Source organism: Lissotriton vulgaris, chromosome 2_1 (genome assembly GCF_964263255.1).
Source record: "Lissotriton vulgaris chromosome 2_1, aLisVul1.2, whole genome shotgun sequence".
NCBI classification, from domain to species: domain Eukaryota; kingdom Metazoa; phylum Chordata; class Amphibia; order Caudata; family Salamandridae; genus Lissotriton; species Lissotriton vulgaris.
The window spans coordinates 716,353,858-716,377,456 of NC_141687.1; the positions used below are offsets into that span (position 1 = coordinate 716,353,858).

Sequence of the window (23,599 nt, forward strand, 5' to 3'; positions counted from 1 at the left end):
GAACCTCCTCAACATTATGCCTACACATAAAAACACTGACCTCCCTTATTATTTTGTTTGGAAGGGGGAGTTCCTGCTTAGAACATTCTGTTATTACTATGTGGTGGCAATAGCTTTACCGTGAGGCATTACCCCTTTAATTAAAGTTTTAAAGGTTGTGTGGACAAGATGATAGAAGTAACAAGGCTGCTACAAGTACATTTTACATCTTTTCAAAGTTAATATCCACCAGGATTCAGCGGGAGGTAATATTTGCAGCCAATGACTGTGCTGTGCCACAGCGTTATATCCAGTTTTTAAATAAAAAACACCCAAGTACAAGTGTGAACCTGAATAACCTATATCGTTATCATTCTGTCACCTTACTATCATGCTGCAAATGAGACTTGACTTCGACAAAATCGGCCCTCCTTTGTCAGTGCCTCCCGCAGTCAGGACCAGTGTTTCCTTACCTCCGACACACCAGACAGATGTACATGCTCGGTGTAGGATGTCCGCCCACTCCTTGGGGGTGAAGGACTGCTCGCATTCTAGTTACCACAGTCTCTGTGCCGATGATATAGGTTTATTACCTGGTTTGTTCTGATGCATGGGTTAAAAGCCACTTTTTAAAAGGCCTGAGCGGTCGCAGGCGTATGGTCTGACTTGTGGTTGTGTGACCCAATGCTTAATGGCAAGGTATTGCAATGGGTTGTTGCAGGGATATCATATTCCAATAAAATGTTTGCAAAATCTAGGAGGCCATCCTGATCAAAGAAACCCCTACTCTCTTGCAACCTGCCAGCATATGAAGGATGTTCCTCGCAGTGCGGCGGGGGTCATAGTTGCTAATAATAGGTCTCTGGGGTGAAATGTGGGAGGATAATTTCTTTTTATCTCTACTTTATCCCACATACCCATTGTTTCCCTAAGCACTGGGGAGATGTAAACTTCCACCGTACTATGTATTTTTGGGAGCCAGGGTATCCTCCAAATAAGCGTTCCGATATGGCTTGGTCAATAAAGCACCAGTGTTTCTCAGTTTTGGGTCTGAACCATTCTACCATGTTTTGAAGTTGTGCTGCTTGGTAGGAATGGACTAGGTGGAGATTCCAACCCCTCCCCCCTCTTTCATGGACCAATAAGCTTGTTTCTTTGCCATACGTGCCCTTCTACCATCCCAGATGTAAGACTACAGTACCATGTTGAATTAATCATGGCATTTTCCTATTTGTGACATCTGCAAATGGGGGAACCTGAAACGTAACGTAAAATACATATTTAATAGACACTGTTGTCCACACTCAGACTCCCTGGTAGTAGGAGTGTGGCTCAATGGTTAGATGCCGAGTTCTGGCCCGGGACCAGGGTTCAATTCCTGCCTCGGCGAGTCTTGGGCTCAATTTCCTCGGATCTGACAATTCTCGCCTCGGTGCCTATTCTAATCATGGGCCCCACGCTGCAACTCTGGGCAATAGCTTGCTTAACCTCCACAACGGCCCCAACAGCGCTAGGATGCCTGGCTTCACCCTGGGGGTGCCTGGGAGTGGACACTTCACAGGGAAAGCCAGGAAGGGTTCCACAGCGGTATGAGTAATAGTGCCAGGAAACCGCTTGGTGACAGTGCGCTCTACAAATACCTTGACATTTACATTTACATTTAAGGAGGCCTAGCCTTTTTAAGCAACCTGTTTGGGTAAGTTATCTTATCTTTATACTTGTTACCATTTTGCTTTTTCCGTACGACTTCTTGATGGGGCTTAACTTGTGGGTCCAAGGACTGAGAATGAAAAACTTTACTTATTGTAGTCCATTTTTCCTATCATGAGAACACGATTAAAGTCATAAACCACTCATCCTCGTTCCAAGGGGTGGCATTCAGATGATCACTTCTATACCGTATATTTATCCCATTTAATCTTTATGAAGATGCTGCTTATTCATGATTACTCACTTCACTTCTTTTCCTTTTCCATCATGCTGTATTAGATAATGATGGTTCAAGTACCTGATTCTACCTTGATGGGATTCCTAATTAGAACAGGGGTATTTAAAAACACGATATTCCTTGAATTTAGCCTGCAGCTAGGTATATTAAAACATGGTCTGTAAGATAAATTATGTCACATTATAAAATTGCCTTCTTAGAAAAAATTGTGAAAAAATGCAGAAATGAGTGTTGGATGACCAATGTACTCACTTTGTTCTCATTTTTTAGCAGGATTGCTCATTAACAGTCAACACTACTGCTAATCATTTAACTCTATCTTCTTGTGAAACAAGGGAGACAAAAGGTTTTGCCAAATGTTTTTTCACTTGCTTCAAGAAAAATAAAAACACACGTATACAATAAAATGTGTATTTCTTTGGAATACTAAACATATTTATTGTAGTCTGTATTTAATTAATCTTAATACGAGAAAAGCATTAGGAAACAACAATGCCACTGAATTGCCCATACGTGATATATCTTAAAATCACTTTGCACTTGCTATTAGCAATTTAAAAATATTTACCAGATCAGTATCTGCCACACATTTATTTGTTACTCACTTACCAAACTACATACTGGGGCAGAGCTCCTCTCAGACACAGATGCAAAATACCCACCTTATTTTCAATTTCTACTTTGCAGCAGTGAAACGTGGATGGATATGAATGGTTAGAATATAGAATCATACCTTGTAAATTATACATGTACATGCATATGTTGTATATACTGCTAAGCGAGTACCTTAGGTATAAGTACAAAAACATGTAAGGGCCCTGGTTTCCTAAGCTGAAATCTACTATTCTGCACATAAGAGTAAGGCCACCCTGCACCCCGCCTGGCCGTAAGCAATGAAACAGCACTTCATGATTGATGTATGTGAATTAATGAAAAAAAGAAAATATAGAAAGCATATTAGAGGAAACGAAGTCATGGAAATCCTAACTTAAGGAAAGACATTTTAGAACGAAACACCCAAAAAATCTAAAATTAGAGGAAACATTTAAATGAAAATACATTTGTGATATTACCAATGAAGGACAAGTCTCCCCTCCTTCGCCTTGCACAGTGGCTCTGCTGCAGTGCTGCCTGACCATTGCATAGATCTGCAGACACAAAGAATTCTGGGGTTGCACAAGTAAGGCCATGGGTGGAAACTGTGGGTGAACAATAACATGCAACTCATGATACCTGCCCTGAAGCTGCTCACATCTTAGCTGTTTGGTGTGTTGTGTTCATGATAGCACAGTCCACCTTGCCACCCTGAGTCCAGCTCACACAGGATGTGTCCCCAAGATGTTGCCTTGCCTGCAGCACATAAGAGAGGTAGCATGCAGTGTGTTTTTTGTGGGAGTGGCACAAGGGATGGCCAGGACGGATGGGACAGTGGCACATGTCTCCAAGCCCCTGGTCATTCCACTGGATTGATTTTTTACAACCTTACTAATATATTTACCTTTCTTTCTCTCTAAGAAAAAGCACAAGCACATTATGATCAGACTTTTGATGACAGTGGAATGGTCGTAGAAGACAACTGGCAGACAAGGGCAAGAATCTTTTGCCGATTCCTCATTGCAATCAACAACAATCCTAGAAATATTGGAAAGGACGGCAAGTTTCAAATGCTGGTGTGCCTCGGAGCCAGGTAAAATTAGGATTCTCTCTTAAAACACTGACAGCTGTGATCCATTACAAACATTTCATAACACTTCACATTGTTTAAGAGTTCTTAAAATGTATTTTGCTCTGAACATCCCCCCTACCCCCGCAAAATGTTTTGAAGTTGAACCCCCTCCAAAAGTATATGGCAAGGATTTGGGGAGTGAGAGGGGCTGAGCTGATAACAGGTGGCGAGATTAGGAGATCATTTCAGGGGTTCTTAGTTGTAGCTTGCAATGCACACTAAATGCATTATTGGGGTGCTGAGGCCCCAGGGCAACTCCACCTGCTTCACGAATGATAGCTGCGGCCCGAGAAGCCGGCTAGCTCCTCTTTTTCTCTGACTCCTTCCCCATCATGCCTGACCATCACTTAAATCTTGAAACTAGGTCTGTCTCTTTCTGAAAAATAAAATGCGCCCCAGCATGTGCCCCCACTTTTTGCAGAAAGGGTGCCATCTGCCCTAATGCTAGCAAGGAAAATCAACCTCATACCCTCTTTTTAAAGTATGACATTCATAATTATGATACAGTGGCCCCAATGCTACTGCACCTTCATCACTAATGATAGCTACTGCCTTGCGAAGCGGCTGTCTCTTCTGCTCTTTGTTAACAACATGGTCCTCCATTTCACACTATCCCTCTCCCTCCCTTCTCTCTGATGCTCAAACCAAGGTGTATCCTTGGCTTTATATTTCCCCTCCTTTGGGTCATTGCTGCGAGGCCTAGAGCAACACTGGTACAGCAAGTATGTCATGTGCCCCTAATGCAAGCAAGGAAGGTGAATGAAACAGTCCTATTCTGCTGCAGCACCAATGATACTGTGCTCACTCCACAGGACCATCACTTCTAGTTCCAGATGCCCAAACCAGGCTTTCGAAAAGCAGGATTACGGGGCACAAGCACCCTATTACAGGTGCTCGGTGGTTATTGCCACGGACACCGTACTACATTACGGATTGGTGGCGGTTACGCCTACACACTTGGCCCTTTACGGAGAACGAAGTCACGCGGAATATAGGGATATAGGGAAATTCCCCACGGGAACTACTAGACCTCCTTTGGAGCTATAATTCAACTACACGCATCATCCAATTGTATATTTGACACCAGTCAACCTTGGCGAACTTGGAAGACAACTTGAGAATTCAACTGGACTCATTATACCTAGTGAGGACACCGTCTCTACAGCCCTGACGAAGTTCCTTAAAGGCAAATGGAACGAAACGCGTTGGCTGTGCCTATGTCCAATGATTACTACTGAATAAAGAAGAAGATATTTAATACACTACTGCTTTTTGACTCTAATTGTGTGCACCTTCCAATTTTTGTTTGCATATTTCTGCTGCTTTGTGTAGCCACTGACCCTGCCCCGTCTTTTGCTTGGGCCATTCAGTGTGTAGCAATAGTGACCCTGGCCCTTATGCTACCAAGGAGAATTCGATTCAGAAAAGGGGGTGGTGATGAACAGAGTGTCTGAATTAAGCAGACCACTCTTACCCAGTCCAAAGATCAGGGCTTGATCCATCACCGTTTTTTAGCTCACTGCACCATCCCAGCTCAGAACTTGGCTATATGCAAATTAGTCTGACCCTGGCCCAGTGCATCATGGGAACAGGGCAGACCAAACTACCAAGCCAATTCTTATACTGGGAAGGAAACAAGCTACCGGGGACCGGTTTCTGGCATTTCAGCCGTCTTCGGCCCGGCTTGCTTGAATCTTGATGGTGCAATGAGCTAGGGACTCACATCTGAGTATACCCTTCCACGCTTATGGTGGACAAAAATGATTCAGAAAAGGGGGTGGTGATGAACAGAGTGTCTGAATTAAGCAGACCACTCTTACCCAGTCCAAAGATCAGGGCTTGATCCATCACCGTTTTTTAGCTCACTGCACCATCCCAGCTCAGAACTTGGCTATATGCAAATTAGTCTGACCCTGGCCCAGTGCATCATGGGAACAGGGCAGACCAAACTACCAAGCCAATTCTTATACTGGGAAGGAAACAAGCTACCGGGGACCGGTTTCTGGCATTTCAGCCGTCTTCGGCCCGGCTTGCTTGAATCCTGATGGTGCAATGAGCTAGGGACTCACATCTGAGTATACCCTTCCACGCTTATGGTGGACAAAAATGATTCAGAAAAGGGGGTGGTGATGAACAGAGTGTCTGAATTAAGCAGACCACTCTTACCCAGTCCAAAGATCAGGGCTTGATCCATCACCGTTTTTTAGCTCACTGCTTTGTGTAGCCACTGACCCTGCCCCGTCTTTTGCTTGGGCCATTCAGTGTGTAGCAATAGTGACCCTGGCCCTTATGCTACCAAGGAGAATTCAGCCCATGTCCCTTTTCATAGTAAGACGGCCTCAACTGGGTTCCAGTGGACACTCACTGATGACAGAGGGCACGGGTGTCTGTGCTGTGAGAGAGCTAAAGAAGAAACATACCTTCTCACCAGGATTCCTACTAGTTGAAATAACTAAACGTTTTAAAATTGGATTATCAATAAATATAAAAGCTGCTTTGGAACCAGTAAAGGGTTTAAATAATGGATTCACTTTAAGCTTCATAGTGACAAATATTTATTCTTTTAGGGCGGTAACATGTGCCTATTAATAGGAGTACGCTCTTTTAATGGACACACAAAATATATTTGTACTAGATATCGTCTGTTTGAATGCTTATTACTAAAATGTATATTTTTTTAAATCACTTGTTTTATCTTTAACATTATTTTGCAGCAAACTGTTTTATACTTTGTAATACAATTTTAAAATAATAACATTCACAGTGTTTTCTGTCACTGGCTGGGACCTCGTAGCATTATCAATGAACAAGTCACTATTTCTCATTGCACCAATCAGGATTTAATTGTGTTCCTCTCCTGTCATACACACAAACATCTGTAGTGATCGCATTTAACTTGCTTTTATTTTTCATTTGAGGTGCGTGCGTGTTATTTTATATGGAGTTACCTGACAATGAAAAATCAATAAAAAGTATTTTGTTTTGTCCCCGTCTCTATGCTCACTCACCTTGCCCCAGGGCACTCAGTAGTACATAGCTGCCTAGTACTGCGATATCATGCGGAGGACCAAACCGGTTTTTGTGTGTAGGGTTCGAAGGTAGTGCAGCCGACAGTCAAAAGACTTCTCCTTCTCAAGAGAGAGAAGGACGCTCTTGATCGGTTTTGCTGTTTCAACAACTTTGACCGCCAGCTATATATTATCTCTAGACTGTCTATTCCTGACAAACCCAGATTGGCAACGGAACAATAGTAGTGGCCATATGGTATGTAAACGAGAAACCAAAATAGAAGTATATAGTTTCTCATCAAAGTTCAGGAACGATGTGTCTGTACAAGGAGCAAGCTGTTGGGTCTTTGCCCTGTTTTAATAAAAGTGTGACCACCTATTCTGTCATGGCAGGGATGACTGACTTAAAGTGGGGAAATGAGTTAAAGACTCTGTCCAAGCTTTCCTCCAGCGGTTCGCAGTAGGATTTATACAAAGGACACTGAGAACCCATCCGGCCCTAGGTTTCTATTGCTTTTCATTGTGAATTACCATCTTGACCTCCTCAGACATGATGGGAACTTCCAATTCCTACAATAAGGTAGGATCTAAGTGAGGAAAGGCAAACCACCCCCCGCCCCCTGCAACTAGCGCTCCCAATCTTTGAGAGTGGCAGGATGTGCTTGATATAGGGCTGATTAAAGAACTGTAAATATCTGAAGTATATCAGCTGTGTCAGTGATTGATCACCCTTGATTGTCTTTTATGGTAGCAATGTCGTTTCTAGTTTTCTTCCTTCGCAACCTGTAAGCTAACAAACTATCAGACTTGTCTCCTTTTTCATACTATTTTTGATTTGGCTACGGCAGTTTCCGCGCTGTATCTGTCATGTATAGTTGTTATAGCTCACCGCTGACCTGCCTCAACTGTTTATACACTCTGTTAGATCCTGAGGTCTTGTGGTGGGATTCCACCAGCGATTGTCAGGGTTCCAGATCTAAGTTTGTGGCCTTGGCTAGCCCAATGAACGTCGTTGTGTTAACTATAAATCTGCCCTTCAGCATGGCTTTGGCCGCGTCCCACAGCGCTGCACAAGACAACTCTCCCATGTTGTTTCCTTGAAGAAACATGTCTTCCATGTCGAGGCCTGCAGAGTTGGTATAGGAAGCTGGCTCTCTGTATAGTGCACAAAGAGGTATAGTGTGCAGAGAGTCCTGGCAAACCCCATAGGAATTACAGAGGAACAAATGACACCCCAAATGCTCTCTTGTGTGGTAGTGTGGGCGAGTAGTTGGGCATATCAGAGGGTAGTGCTAAGCATTTATTACACACGAAGGCAGCAAGTGAGACCACACTCAAAGAATTCTGACACCAATTTATAAAAACAACACATACTTTATATACATTTAGATACCAAGATCATCGGAATCGGGTTAGTACTTTTCAAGTTATGAATTTTTACAGTTTTCAAAAATGAACAATTTCTGGATCCATAATGTTATCCTATTGAGGAAAAATATGTATTGCATTCAGGCACTTAACAGCGACTTACAGTACTGTTCTTAAGGTCTTAAGGTAAGTATGGGACAAGGCTCTAGGCCACGCCAACAGGTCACCTCTAGGGCTCTGGGGAGTCCGGGTGCAGAGGTGTGTCACGACTTCAGATATCCGTCTCACTTCAATGGGAGAACGGTCCAGTCAGATAGAGACTGCAAGCTGAGACTCGGAGCCAGTCTGGTGGAACCCACAGGGTTGCTCGGCCCTTGAAATCCTCGGGCATGTGGGGACAACTTGGTCTACTTCTTCTCAGGCTGTAGGGCTCGGGTGCAATGGTGTCTTTTGGCGTCTGATCCAGTGCTGAAGTCTCTTGCGTTTGGAGGGGGCCTGCAGATGAGACTGAAGGCAGGAAATGGAAGTCTAGTCTTGGCAAACCAAAGCATGGGCTTATCTCTTGTGGGTCTGGGGATTCGGTTGGCAGCACCACCTCCCTTGGACTCAGGCTCTGAAGCACGCGTACATAGGTGCTTTGAGGCATCAGATGGCTGCGGCCACAGACTCACGTCTTGGTCTTTGTTTTCCAGTAGAGGGGCAAAGAGGACAGCTTAGCCACTCACGAAGTGGATCTCACTGTCCCTGAAGTCCCTTGACATGCAGGTCGGTCTTCCTCGACGTTGGTGTCTGGATTGGGCACAACAATCCTTGGCTGCTGCAAGGGGTCCAGTATCCCGGGTATTGGTCCTGTGCGGCTCTGGTTGGCCCTGGTGTCCTCTCACTTGGTAGGACAGATCTGGCTTTCAGGAGCACATGGTTTTCTTCCTGGAGAGTTGCTACGTTGGCTGTCCAGGGAGTGACAACTCGGTGGACCGCACCTTGAGTCTTTGATGCCTTAGGCTGTGTAGCTCCTCTATTTCACGTGAGCGAAGCACTGACAGCCCTCAAGTTTCTTGGAGACTGCACAGTGGCAGGATGAGCCTGCTTCTTTTATGATTGTTGGGGGCAGCAGTCAGGCTGGCAGGGTTGGCACCAATTCAGTTGTTGCTCCCCGGTTCTCATGGCGGGACACTTCTTCGTCCACTCCTTCTCTTGATGCATCGAAATCTGAAGTCCTGGTATCAGGGGGGTCTCCTAAATACTTATGGGGTGGTAAGAGGAGGGAGGGGTAGTAGGCAATGGGCAACCTACCACTGGGGTCACTACATTCACCAGAGGAACACTTCCTTTGGGGAGTAGGCATCACCCTGACCCAGAATTCCTAATTCCACCACACACAATATCGTGGAATTTCTAACTTTGTGTTCACGTCAGGCTTGATCACCATAGAGGTGTGCCCAGCCTGGCAGTGCAACATGCCTCCTGCATAGATAGTTTTTCTGCTTGTCCTGGCACCACATGGGCCCTGTACGGGAGGGGTTGGCATCCCCTCACCTCTGAGGGAAGCTAGATTCACATACCAAAGGCGGTGGGCTCTTTTAAGCTCCCTGACTTGGAATTCTAATTCGCAGGTCACCCTGTGGGAGGAGGTGTTAAAACCCTCTGCTCGAGCAAGCTTTGTTTCTGACCTCCTGGGAGCAAAGGGCCTCACCCCTGGGGGTCAGAAACCCATCTGTGGTGGCAGATCATGGCGTACCTTCATTCCGAGCAACTTGTTTGAAAATAGGACGCAGCCCACCATTTGCTTGGTCTGGCTCCCTGCAGTTTTTATACTTATCGAACTGAAATCTAAAGCAGGAACATCGCCCCGCCTCACTAGGCACTTTTATCCTATGCACTCCGTTACAACAGAGTGGAGCAAGTACTCTATTGTGACTGTTTCTTGTCGTCATTTTCATCTGCCCTGTTGGTCTGTACAAGCGGCATTGTTTTTAAACTTTTGCTCGAACGATCAGCGCTCTGCTCGGAAACAAGATCCCTTTGCACCCACACTATAAGATTCTGTGCTGTGGACACCCTGCCAGTCTATAGATTGAAGCTCTCTTGCCTTAAATACTGCTCATTCATTGAAAGATTTGTGGCCCTCCTGATGAAGGCACTTCTAGTGCCGAAACTCACGTTGAGAACATTCATCACTCAGCCCACTACATATTAGCCATTGTTTATAAAGATAGTTAGAATCATCTCTATGAATATGTATCACATGTTCTGTATTTTCGATTTCTTGGATTAATTTTCTGTTTTTTAGTATCAAATGGTGAACACATTGTACTTTATCCATGATGCATCAATTTGTTGTTCTACCTTTTCTTTTATGCTAATTTTTAGATAAATATGAATAAAATACATGTCAATATGTTTTAAACAGTTTTTTTTATTTTTCTACACTGAGTTACTGTTATCATGTGGTCATGTTGAAACTGTATTGAAGTAGTATGAATTATTAGACTACCTAGGAATTGTTTCTCCACTGTATTATTACCCTTTCCTAGGAGTTCTAGAAGAATTGCAGGGGGTCCTTGTTATTTGCATGGCGAATTGACTAAGACCAGTTCGTCAGCACACTAAAAGTTGGTAGGTTTTCAGGGAGCACCTCTAACGTGCCCTTTGGGTGCATGTATTAAATAGATTCCTAGAATCAGTGTGGGTTTATTAATACGAGGTGTTTGATACCAAACATCGTATATTTCAGAGAAGCCACTATGTAGCTGGTAAACTCGTTTTGACCAGTGCCCGGAACTTTCCTTAAGATAGCTTCCCTGCTCACCTGCTATATCTAGTAATTGAACTATATATCACAGGCACACATATGCTCATGCAGATATGTTCTCACATAAAATATAATGCAATCTGCCTTAGGACTTAAAGGCCTTCTGTAAGGATGACTTACATATATTAGATGCAGTGCCTTTGGCTTGACATCCAGGAGTGTGTCATGTCATGTTTTCACTCATGGTTTACACCATGTCGCGCAGCCTGCAATGGCAGTCTATGTGGAATTGGTATATGGTCCCTTATTGTGGCATAAGATATGCTGCCGCCCTAAGAGACCCTCTTTAGTTCCATGCCCTATGTACCTGGGGTCTATTTACCAGGGACTTATAGGGGTGGTAAAGTCCTTTGCCAATTGCAGCACAATTAAACAACACCTTGTTTTAGGGACGAAGCATTGGCACCGAGTCTGGTTAGCAGGCCTCAGTGCACTTTCAGAGTCAAAAATCAACATCTAGTAGCTAAAAAGGCAGCAACTACTAATATGTGCACGTGTTCTGGGATTACATCTGCATACAATGTCATAGTGCTGCTATAACTAATACTAATTGTATCAGCAGTTTCCTAATAAAAATAATGTGTTCTTCTTGTTTTTCATTCTGTCTCAATTTTGCACTCCATGAAGTTGCCTTTAAGCATTACCTGTTGAGAAGTTGATTGTTACATTAAGAATGAGACACTAGGTCTTGGTCTGAGAGGACCAGGGTACCTATATTGGCTTCGATGACCTGGGAGTGCAGAAACCGGGATATGAGAACAAATCTATTTGGGTGTGGGTTTTATCACATTTTTCACATTGGAAGGTGTAATCCCTCTCCCCCATGTGGGTTTCCCTCCAAATGTTCATTAATGATAAATCTGCCAGGCCCTGTAGTGAGAGGGACCGGGTGGGCATCATAACGCTCTACTGATCTGTCTACCATGGGATCCAGGACTGTGTTTTAATCCCTCGATAGCTGACCCTGGAAGTTGGCCGGGTGTCTCTGGATCCAATAATTCCAGGTCCGTAACATCAGGCCCATGCCGTTGCATACCTTGTGAAACTGCTGCAATGGCAGGGACTGCGGGCAACAGCATTGCCTAGCGTCTCATATAGCTCCTGCATCATCACATGGGGATCTGACAACATTACTCCCTGACCTATCCCGACACTGCCCTGTTATGCCTAATCTCCTGGTCTCCAACCCAACAGTCAACACCAGCCCTCCCACTTTGAACAGGTAGAAAATGTCAGACGGTGTGTCATCAGAATCAAGGGAAAACCAGCAAAAAAAGTACCCTGCATTCCCGGGTTTACTAACCATTCGGAGGACATATCTCAAAATTGCTGATTTTTGTATGGGGTCGGTTACAAGCCGGAATCAAAGTATGTGCCTCCCTGTATGCCCATAACAAAATCCAGCACATTAGTAATTGGAACCTCTCAAGGTATTTCATTCCAAACACTAGCTACAAGTTATGTTGCATATCACTCTCCTTATGGGTTAACCCCAGTTAGTTCTTAACCTTTTGACTTCTTTGGACCCCAACTGATTCACTATTAGAACCTGGGGACCCCAACCCACGCAGTTGATTTGATTTGATCCTCAAAACAATACTCAAAAATACAGAAACAAGTGTACAATAAATTCACAAATTATGAGGTCTTTTATTTAATTCACAAACAAAAACTCATGCAAAAATCAAAATGTTAATTTTAATCAGAAATTTGGAGCATTTTAAAATGTAGTCTTATTTCTAAAAGAGGAAGTGATACGCTGGACGTCAACATATTAGTTTGTCTTTTTTGCACTAAATGCATGCTCTCTTTTTGTTGGATTTTACCCGTGCTTCATCTGGGACTACCAGTCATCCATGCTAGACTCCTTTGATGCAGTTGCACTACTCTAACAAATCAAGATAACAATGCCAACTACATTTGTATCCTCCATGTTCAGATTTATTTCCACAGGACGTTTCAAAATTGTCAATTTTGCTTTTTTTTATTAACAATTTTATTGATTTTATGTATATATAGAAAACATACATCGCCATGTCACGCATATCTGCCCTTCTATAACCCTCAATAGTTCTTACAAGTATACAACAAATCTTTGAAGTCCAAGACAATACTATTCCCACCTTCATCCCCAGATCTGCACATGTTTGCGGGGCCACCCCTGACTACGTAGAGAGGATCTTCTATCTTTGTGCACCAGTCAATTTCTGCCTGCCATTCGTTGAGCATGGGCGGACCAGCTGTTTCCCATTTCTGAGCTATGTCTCTTTTAGCAGTCACCTAAGCCATGCCTATCAAATGTTGCTCTCCTGTAGTGTCACCCAAATCTTCGAGCACCCACAAGAGTGCCTGTTTAGGTGATAGTTTGACTGGGTATCCCAATAACTGGGTCCGGGAGTTCGCTATATAGTGCCGTTATTCAGCAATCGGGTGGCACTGCCAGGTCATATGAAAAGAATTTGCGTCAATGCTTGGACAGTGGAAATAGGAAGGATGGGAGAGTTTCCCTGCTTGCCACAGCCTTTGGAGCCTGAGATAGGTGATGTGGAAGTAGTTCAGTTGAATTAGTGTGAGTCAGGAGGATATGGCAATTTTATAGGTGGCTATGCGGGCAAGGTGCCAGTCAAAGTCCTCAATAGGGCATATCCAACCCTACCATTTGTCCCTGGCGGGGTGGCGGGGGGGAGACTTCAGAGGTGTTAGTGACAAGGGTGAGGCAGATGCAGGAAATCCCACCTTTCTCCAGTCTGCCTATCAATAGTGTGACTTCCTGCTGAAGTCGGGTCTTGTATGCAGTCAGAGCATGCCTAAATTGCAGGTATCTATGAAATTGGGTCTTGGAAAGGTCATAGTGGGTCGGAGGTCTCAATTTTGCTTTCTATGTATATATTCGTCTTTACTCTGCTAATATTAGTTAATTTTCTAAACAGTCTCAGAGCCCCTGAGGTTAAGAATCACTGGGATAACCAAAAAAGGAAAACATTAAGTAGCAGTAAATTCCGAAATGTTTGGTGTTCTCTACCTGACTTTAGTCCATTCTCCTCATTCAAACCTGCAACTTTTTCACTGCCCTCCTACAACTGATCACTTTAAACTTGTGACTGAATTGACACACTTGTACCAGATACTAGTTCCTCCCGTGTTGACCACTCTGGTTGAAGCAAGACATATGACAGACCTAAGTGAAATAGGACCATCCTTACGGAATGACGGATTAAGAATGAGCCACCACCTTTCTCTTAGCATTCTCTGAGTTTATGATCATGTTGGCAATCCAGCACTACTCCGAGCTGCTGTACCCCTGGTGGGTGTGCTCTGCTCCCCTGTTTCTTAGTTAAGGCTATTGGCTGACTTTCCTTACCATCTTTCCTTACTTCACGCCACAAGCCTGTCTACTTTTTTGGAAAAGTTGCTATTGTTATGATCCGCATACTGTTAACATCCCCCAGACATTGGTGATGTTGGTTATAGCTGGTGTCAATAAGTCCTTCAGTCCCCTATTATAAGGTTCAACTCTTCATTTATGTCATACAACTGGAATTCAGAGAACGGAGATAAAACTCAGAACTGAACGCAAGCCTTCATGCTTAATCTTCTACACTCCTGGGACTGGGATGTCCTTTGTATGTTGTAGGGTAGAGCTTAGATTGTTCTTTTAAGCTCCCATCACCTTCTCTTTGTTTATCAACCAACGGCCAGTAGCACTTGTGGCAGTAATTATTTTGTCTGGGCAAGATTTGAGTGAGCCTTGTCCAGTCTCAACGCAAGTGTCCTGCTAAAGGTAGTGGTCAGCTTACCTAACAGTTTTGGAGAAATTCTTTCTGATCTGGTTGTTTCATAGTCAAATGCGGAACACAATATGACTTTAAGGCTTATATAAAAGAGTGACTCTGTACCAGACACAGTATACAGGGCAGCAAATTCTGGTACTAGTGAGTAAGGCAGTGTTACCTCTTCATCCTACTTGAAGCCCTTGACTACTGGGCATATAAGAACTTACTGGTGGACACAATTTTAGGAGAGGGCGTGCATTCTGCTGGCACATGCAACATGTTATCAAGATTATGTAGAATGACACAACTTTCTCTGAGTTCACAGACCATGGCTACAGTATCCCATAACAGTTGAGGATCAAAACGTCACATTTATTGTCTTTTATAATGAAACTCTGTGTATCTGAATAATTTGTGTGTTATCCCAATGCTTTGTACTTGTGTCATGATGGCGGACATATATATTTTTGTGCAATTTCTTGAGCTGGTGACGAAAATATAAGACTGACCATAGAGTTCCTTCCTAAACACCTAACTAGCTAAGCTCAGTGCACTTAAAATACTTTGGGCAGAAGTACCACACTGAATATTTTATTATGATTATAGTAGGCCCTTGTGATAAATTTGACATAAGAATAGAGGAGAAGATATGTTTTTTATAGTGGTCTACAACGTCTTTTCCCTGTTAAGCACGATGCACTTTAATACATTTGTCTGACGCATAACAATATTCGAATTTCATCTATAACAGATGAATGCTTTTGCTGTCCTTGCATGCAGATAATTATTAAGCACTTTGCACCTTAGTATTCTTGTCAGTTCAAGCAGGCTTCAGGACCCACCATTCTACCGAATCGGCACTCCTATCATCCACCGAAACCATACGTGCTGCATCGGATCAGGGCAAACTGGCTGTCCTGATCCTATTAGACCTCTCTGCAGCATTCGACACGGTGTCCCACGCTATCCTTTTACATCGCCTGACTAATGCAGGCATAGCAGGAACCATGTTCGAATGGTTTAAAAACTATCTTGCACACAGGCGTCAGATTGTCAGGTTGGGTGATTTCTCTTCAGAAGAAAAATCTATTAAAACAGGGGTCCCGCAGGGCTCCAGCTTAAGCCCCACCCTATTTAATCCTACTCAAATTAATCTCATCCTTCAACATAAGTACTGTCGCCTACGCTGACGACACTCAGCTTGTTCTGACTCTTAACAAGAATCATTCCAACTCAGAGCAAGTACTGAAAGACTGTCTGTCATCAACCTTCAAATGGATGTCTCTCAACCATCTAAAATGTAATTCATCTAAGACTGAGATCATTCCTTTTGGTCCCAACAACTCCTTCTCCCCTCAAGATTGGTGGTCCGATAATGCTGAACCCCCCCTAACACTATCAATGCTGCCCGAAACCTTGGCATAAAGTTTAACAATACCGTTACTTTTAATCAGCAGGCCAAAGAAGTAGCAGGAGCATGCTTCGGCATCATTAGAAGCCTTAGAAAATGTTTTGACTTCCTCCCTCTGAGTGCCTGACGTACGGTAGCTGTAGCCCTTATAACATCAAGGTTGGACTATTGCAACAGCCTTTATGCAGGATTAAACAAATCTGCCCTGCATAAGCTCCAAATGGTTCAACACGCAGCTGCCAGACTGGTCTTCAGACTGCCTAGGAAATCTTCAGCCTCCACAGTCCTGAATACACTACATTGGCTTCCAATACATAAGCGCATCCTGTTTAAGGTTCTCACCATCACCTACAGAGCCTTTTACCATCATGGCCCACTTTACTTGCGCAAATACTTTAGACAATACCAACCCTCATGATCTCTTAGGTCCTCCACTGCTAACCTGCTGCACTTCCCCAGGTTCAAAATGACAACCAGAGGAGGTAAATCCATTGCAGTCATTGGAGCGAAAGCTTGGAACAAGTTACCCCCATGTCAGTGTCAATCCACTACCGAACTAAAATTTAGAAAGCTTTTAAAAACTTGGATCTAAAAACTTGGATCTACTCCCTGCCCAACTCCGAATGCATGAGGCTCCTAGGATATGCTGCGTAGCCAGGTAGCCTTCTACCACTCTTACTGCCTCTCTGCCTTTATGGAATCCAAGCGCCAAGATACTCCTTGGAGTGGTAGTGCGCTATACAAGTGCCGTCTCACATCACATCACAACATTGTGCATTTTAAAAGATCGAGGAATAGACGTTAAACAGATTTCTATGATGAATGCTTCAATTTATGCACTTTAATAAGTAATGTGCAATTAAATTATGACTAACTTTATCATCCTTTGGACTCCCCTTGATGGCCTAGCACTGTACACTTTAGGGACATCTTATTTACAGTTTTAAGCTTATCTGGCATTATATTTGAGATTTTTATTATTATATATTTGAGATTTTTATTGCGCGACAATTACCCGTGGGTGTCTCGGCATCATCAGTGGGTCTTATTCCATTAATTTCTGGCTAAACAACACAGCAAGAATGTTTTCCTCAACATTTAAAAAAGTAGAATCATGGGGTACTTTACCAAGATTACCTTTTAAAATCATGGTTCGGGCAACTATTTTGCATGTCAATATGGAGTTTGTCACATATTGCTAAGAATATTTTGTTGAATATCTTGTTGGGCACTTTACCACAATTATTACACAATTTGTGTTGAAGTTCTGCTCATATGAATATTCAAACAAATATTTAAACAAATGTACGTGCATAAAACATGGCTTGTGAAAAACGGCCTTACCAGCATTGTCAACATATAAGAAATAATTGCTTATGATCCTTCAAGTTTTGTTTTCTTTAATGGTTATGGGCATGACCAGTGAGTCTCTACTTATTGACACTGCACAGGATACTATATGACCCCGGCGAAGGCCTTAGGCTGAAACGCATTAGTCTTTTCTACCTGCTAGCACTTGCACTTTACTGTAATTTGAAAACTAAAAAAAATGATAAAACAATTTCTAAAGCAATCAACGGATCCGGCTGCCTCTTTTACCTGATCGGTGCTGTTTTCCTGTGCCCTCGAAGTATGGTGATTGATGTGAAGGAGGGTTCAGCGCGGGACATGAGTATTCAAAATTATGTAGCTACTCTTTAGTTATGTATACCTTTACCATATCTGCAATTGTACATATAATACATACAATTCTGCAATCACTGTATAAAACAAGCATTTACAATGCAATGGTCACGGCTTTGTTCAAGTTAGAGCTATTGGCATTGCAAATGGCTTCTTTTTTTTTTAAACAGAAATAAATGGTATTGTCATTTACAATGGCAATAGGTGAGCATTAGAGAGTAGTAGAGAGTATTAGCGGACACAGAGCCACACACACACACACAGAACCACACACACACAGCCACACACACACACACAGACAGAGCCACACACACACACACAGATAGAGCCCCACACACACACAGACAGAGCCAAACACAGACAGAGCCACACACACAGAGCCCCACACAAACACAGACAGAGCCACACACACAGAGCCACACACACAGACAGAGCCACACACACACACACACAGAGCCACAGAGAGAGAGAGAGAGAGAGAGTCACACACACACACACAGAGCCACACACTTACAGAGCCACACACACAGAGAGCCACACACAGAGAGACACACACAGAGAGCCACACACACACACAGCTCTGCCCAGTAACACCCTAGGCAACAGAGGCACGAAAAACCGGATCACAAGCTGGGAACAGATGCACCAAAAACTGGATCACAAGCAGGGAACAGAGGCACAAGCCGGGAACAGAGGCACAAAAACCGGATCACAAGCAGGGAACAGAGGCACAAGCAGGGAACAGAGGCACAAGCAGGGAACAGAGGCAAGAACAGAGGCCCGAAGAAGAAACCCTCATCATCCCTGTGCAGGGCGAGCTTGCAGCCCAGTCAAGTCTAAAACACAGGCTCATGGGCCTCCTTAAGGGTTTTAACACCTTGGGCATGAGATCCCACAACACGCTCACTGATAGACTTCAGAATGTCACCAACACTCACGGCACATCCTTAACTGGCCTTCATCCCTCTAGAGCAAGCACAGCCAAAAAGTCAAACTAAGCCACTTTCTCTCCAATTTCTAAAGTGATAACATACAACTCATCATGAAAGTTTGTGGCCCCAAGACCTGCTTTTGTTAAGTCTCCAATAGCCTAGATACCATCAAAGGGTGTGCACAAGAGAAGCCTGAAATTCAATCAGCAAATAAAATATATTACGTCTTCTTCCCCAAGCCCTGCCCAGGCAAAACTAACTCACCCACTCATTGCTCCTTCAGCAGCTCTGCCCCTTAGGCCCCCCTGAAAAGATCCCCGGGGGGCTAGCATGTGCTCTCAGACTACCAGTGTCAGGAGCCTTTCATCAACAATTTCACCAATTCAGCAGAACATTCTTAAGCACTGAGTCCAACATAAGATAAAGGCACAATTCAGGTACCACTGCAAGCTATGCAATACACTGCGCCAAATACTACTGCAATATCAGTAGAACAAACTTCAGAAAGTCCACCGCCTTCTTTTGGACCAAGTGAAAAAGACACAACTTAGATATCTGTTGTCTCGATTAAGCTGCCTCTGAAAGTGAAGAACATTCACGGTTCAAATATTTGTGCTACCCCTGGACTCTTTTTGCAACACAATGCTCACTGAGACACCTAACAGTCTATTGAACTGAGCCATCCACAAGCTGCTCCCCAAACCTAAAACTTGCATGAAATGGGAACAGCAAAAAAAGATTCTAGGTGCAAGAATCCAGAGTCTAGAACAATCAGTCGGCCCAAAACCCGAGCAGGCCTGACTGAGCTGTCCTTAAGGAAGGGCATGGATCCTTCCTCTTTCAGAGTGTGAGGGACGAATAAATCGACCTCTGAACTACACTGAGTTTCCTTTGCTGCGCTCCCCGCCTGAGTGACTGTCACTTGTTTTGCACTGAACCATCGCTCGTGTACAAGTCAGCGTCTGGAATTCAGGACTGTGCTTGACACATGAGTTTATTCTGCATGAAAGAGAAATGAAAAATCATCCTGCAGCTGCAGGGTAGCCGGCATGTAGAGGTTACCAGCAAAGGGGCAGTGCGCACTTTCCCAAAAGTACCCACTTTCTTTAACTGACCTGAGGACCGTAGAAGGGCCTCTCCTACACCCAGCAACCAGACAACTGTCGCTAGTTCGGGGTCCCCCAGGTTGATAAACCATTCATCTTTGTTGAAGTGACGTTTCTTGAATTGTGGATTCTGCCACAAAAAGTGGAAGTATGTCTCTGCCTTGAATTGGCAGGATTTGTAGTGCACAAGATATATCCCTGCATGGGGTGCAAAGTTTGCTGACCTGAAAAAGGGTGTACCCCATATTTCTGGTTTCCAAATGCTACAAAAATAAATGCTTGTGTCTGATGCAAAACATTTCATGCTTTAGCCAAGTGCCAAAGATCAGAGTGGGAAGCGGGACGGAGCTGAGTAAAAAGGGGGAGTGGGCAGGTGGGAGGAATTGGGGGCAAAGACCAGGCGGGTGCCAGCCTTGTGCCGAACTGAAACTCCCTGGATGAGGGGGTTTGGGCTTCATCTCCTTTCCGCATACTTAAATTAAACAAGCTTTGGTGGAGCCAATACATCTGCCATTGGCTAGCAGCCTTTTCACTTTGTCACTTCTTTTGTTTTGAGAGTGTTTTTACACTTTTATTGATCGGGGGCTGCTGGGCGTTCACCAATATAGAAAAAACAATGGCTAAAAAGCAAAGCTAGTTTCTGGTCACAATAAGCACACATTGCCATCGTAGATAGAGCCTGGCCCTGATTGGCGCTGCTTTGTGTGTGGATGTGTCAATGTGAAAGAACCGACTGCCTCGCCCACAGTGACGATAGTCAAACTTGGGCTGATCCTTTGCCTCATATTGTGTGCTGTAGTAGGGGAAGAAAACTGACTGGCACAATAACCTTTATATTATATATAATTTCTGTGGAATGAAAAAGGTCTTGGCTAATGCTAGCCCTGAAAACAGTAACATGTTTACTATAGAATACATTGTTTTCATTACAGTGTATAATTATACCAAGAAACTGAAATGAAGACCTCAACTTTGCAGATATTAACAATAACATGAAAACGCTCCAGTAGGCATTCTGGGGGCCGGAGTCTGTGGAGCTCTGCTCCATCGCCCATAATACATAAGTGACTACTACGCTATCGGGAAGGATGACGAAAAAGTCTGGTTTCAGGGAAGAGCTTGTGGGAGGGGTGGAATTCCCCTGTTCCGACTTAACCCTGCCCTCCGTGCTTGGCTCAGAGCCCCGCATCCACGTCTCGACGTCCGCCAGTTCACACGCCATAAGGCTCGCTGCACGATGTTTGCACTCAGGGACACATTTCCGACCTCTTCGTTGTCCCTTTAAACCCCTCACTCCAAACGCTGCTGCTACAAACTTCACCCGCGAACACAGCGGGCTGGCAACATGTCTCGAACACAATTAAAGCTTCATCTAGCAATATTCCAGTGTGACTAACACACATACAGGCAGCACCCCCCATCACAATATGCCCAGGATACACACAGTCACAACCAACATCTGAAACACAGCGCTGTATTTCACAGCACAATACACCACATGACAACTTCGTGCACAGAACCGGCTGTACTCACGACGCAGGATCCGGGGTGTAGAAATCCACGGCGAACCCAAAGTAACTGCCCGGGTTCCCCGAGTACACGGTGAGCCAGTCCGTGGCCAGCTTGAAGGAGGCGCAGGGCACGAGCAGGGGCAGGAGGAAGGAGAGTCCAGCCCAGGAGACAACAGGAGAATCGGCAGCAGCGAGGGTCTGAGTCATCCCGGCGGAGTCCGGGAAGCAGCAGCACTCTGCCCCTCACAGAGACCACCGTCCGCGGCTTACAAATCTAGAGTGCATCCAGGGGTCCCCAGTGTCAAGTCTGTGCAAGTTTGATCAGCGGATGAAACTTCTATGAAACTTTGTGGCTGTTGTGGACGATGGTAAATCGGAGTTCCAACAAATCACTGAACTTCACTTTCAAAATCTACCCCAAGATGTACTGTGGATGCCTTGATGGTACCGTGCCCAGAGCTACACCCGCCGCCTTCCACACTCAGACAGCACCCAGGATGTGGCAGCAGGCGCTGAGCTGTCTGTGCAGCCTCTCTCCCACTCCCTAGCTCTCTGCACTTACTGCTGGAATGCATCATTAGCCAGGAGTGTGCGTCTGTAAACCCGCCTGTGGTTGGCTTAAAATTGTACGTCTGGTTGGATGGAGCATAATATTCCCGTTTCCATTTTTCTATTGGACCTTATCTAATAACCTCATTAAAAACCAGGAAAACACACTGCACTCGCATGGTTCACACAGGCCTTACGTGACTTAAGACTCCACTACTAGCCTTCGCCATAGAACGGTGCCCATATAATGCACTGGCATTAGACTCTGAGCACGATACACCCTAGCACTACCGTGCCATCTCTCGTCACTCCCTATCAACAACTATCTAATACACTGCACAGGTACCTATCTAGGCAGCATAATGTCCTACTACTGTGTGCACCACGACGCCCCTAATGAGGGTCGCACGGGTTAACAGATGAGAGGGATACTCACTGCGGTGGCGTCCGGGAAGCTCTGTGCGCGGCACCCCACTCAGCTGCCGCCTTCTGCCTCGGACTACGGCAGACGACAAAGCAAAGCTCAAGCACAGCCAATCTCACCACTGTTTTGATTCGGTTGACCACGTCATTCTTCAGCACGAGACCCGGATCTGCCAGCTTAGAGGAGGAGATAAAGCGTCTGGTGCAGCCACATTTCGCTGCTTCATGAACATAGCAAGTGGACTTATGCAGTCTTCCTCATCAAAACCGAAGAACAGTTCGGCCCCCTGGAATAGAGCCACCCCTTGAACATTGATTTTCAAAGAAGGGGGAAAAAACGCAAGTAAAGTAAAAACGCACTAATGGTAATTTTAAAGGTATGTACAACACGGTAGCTTTTAAATAGAATGCCATTAACGCAAAGTATGTATTTATTTTGTGGTTTCATATTGCGCGGACATGGCCTATGGGCATCAAAGCATTTTCCAATAAAGCAGAACGTTTCAATAACAAATAGAAAATATACATCAACATTCGAGATTAAGAGAACAACAGATTAGTCTCCCCGCGAATTACAAGCATTTGATGACTGGGTCGGCTGAAACGGGGTCGGGCACGGGAAGGGTCTGAAGCTGGGCTCCTTAAACAGTGCAGCACCCCAGCTGTACTCTAGCGCAAGAGTGGACCGGGGAAAAGGGGCCCGGAGCCCTGGATTTCAGGCACAGGGCCGTCAGCCATCCGGGGAGAGCAGAGATTCACTGCGGATTACAAGCCTCTGATGACGGGGTCGGCTGAAACGGGGTGGGCACGGGAAGGGGCTGAAGCACCACCATCTTTCTCCAAGGCGAGGCAGAAATGCCTCGGAGAAAGCAGTGTCATTTTCTGATTCAGGCGTGGTTTTCTTTCTCTCCTCTTCCCATTGGCTGGAAGGTAAAATTCCAGCCAATGGGAAGAGGAGAGAAAGAAAACAAGAAAGAAGCGAAAAAAGACGCCCCCGAATCGGAAAAAAGACGGGGCTTAAACGGAGTGACGCCCCTCTCCTCCAATGGCTGGCCTCCGTTTAGGAAACCAGCCAATGGAGAAGAGGGGCGGGTTAAAGCCCCCTTACTAAGAAACATTAAATCTCGGAGCTAGACTGCGCAAGCGCAGCCTACGGTCCGAGACCTAAAAGCTGTGACCAATTTATTTTTAATAGGCAACTTGTAACACACCCAGTCGCCTATTATAAAGAAATCACGTCAACACTCAGCTGTAATGTGTTTATTACAGTTGAGTTCTGATGTCACAATGCCTACTGCCAGCCTAGGGGAAATGAAGCTCAGGTCACGGAGCACAATTAAAGCAGCTGTTTAAGGAACACAATAAGAATT

At 44.6% G+C, this 23,599-nt stretch overlaps 1 protein-coding gene across 4 annotated transcripts in view; it reads left to right on the plus strand.

The window, feature by feature from the left end:
* DENND5A (DENN domain containing 5A) overlaps nucleotides 1–23,599 on the plus strand; it is a 341,747-nt gene that overhangs the window by 314,704 nt on the left and 3,444 nt on the right. For all 4 annotated transcript variants that reach the window (XM_086955975.1, XM_086955974.1, XM_086955976.1 and 1 more), the window contains one exon: nucleotides 3,443–3,614. In XM_086955975.1, coding sequence (XP_086812101.1) covers nucleotides 3,443–3,614 — 172 coding nt within the window. The remainder of the gene's footprint in view (nucleotides 1–3,442; nucleotides 3,615–23,599) is intronic.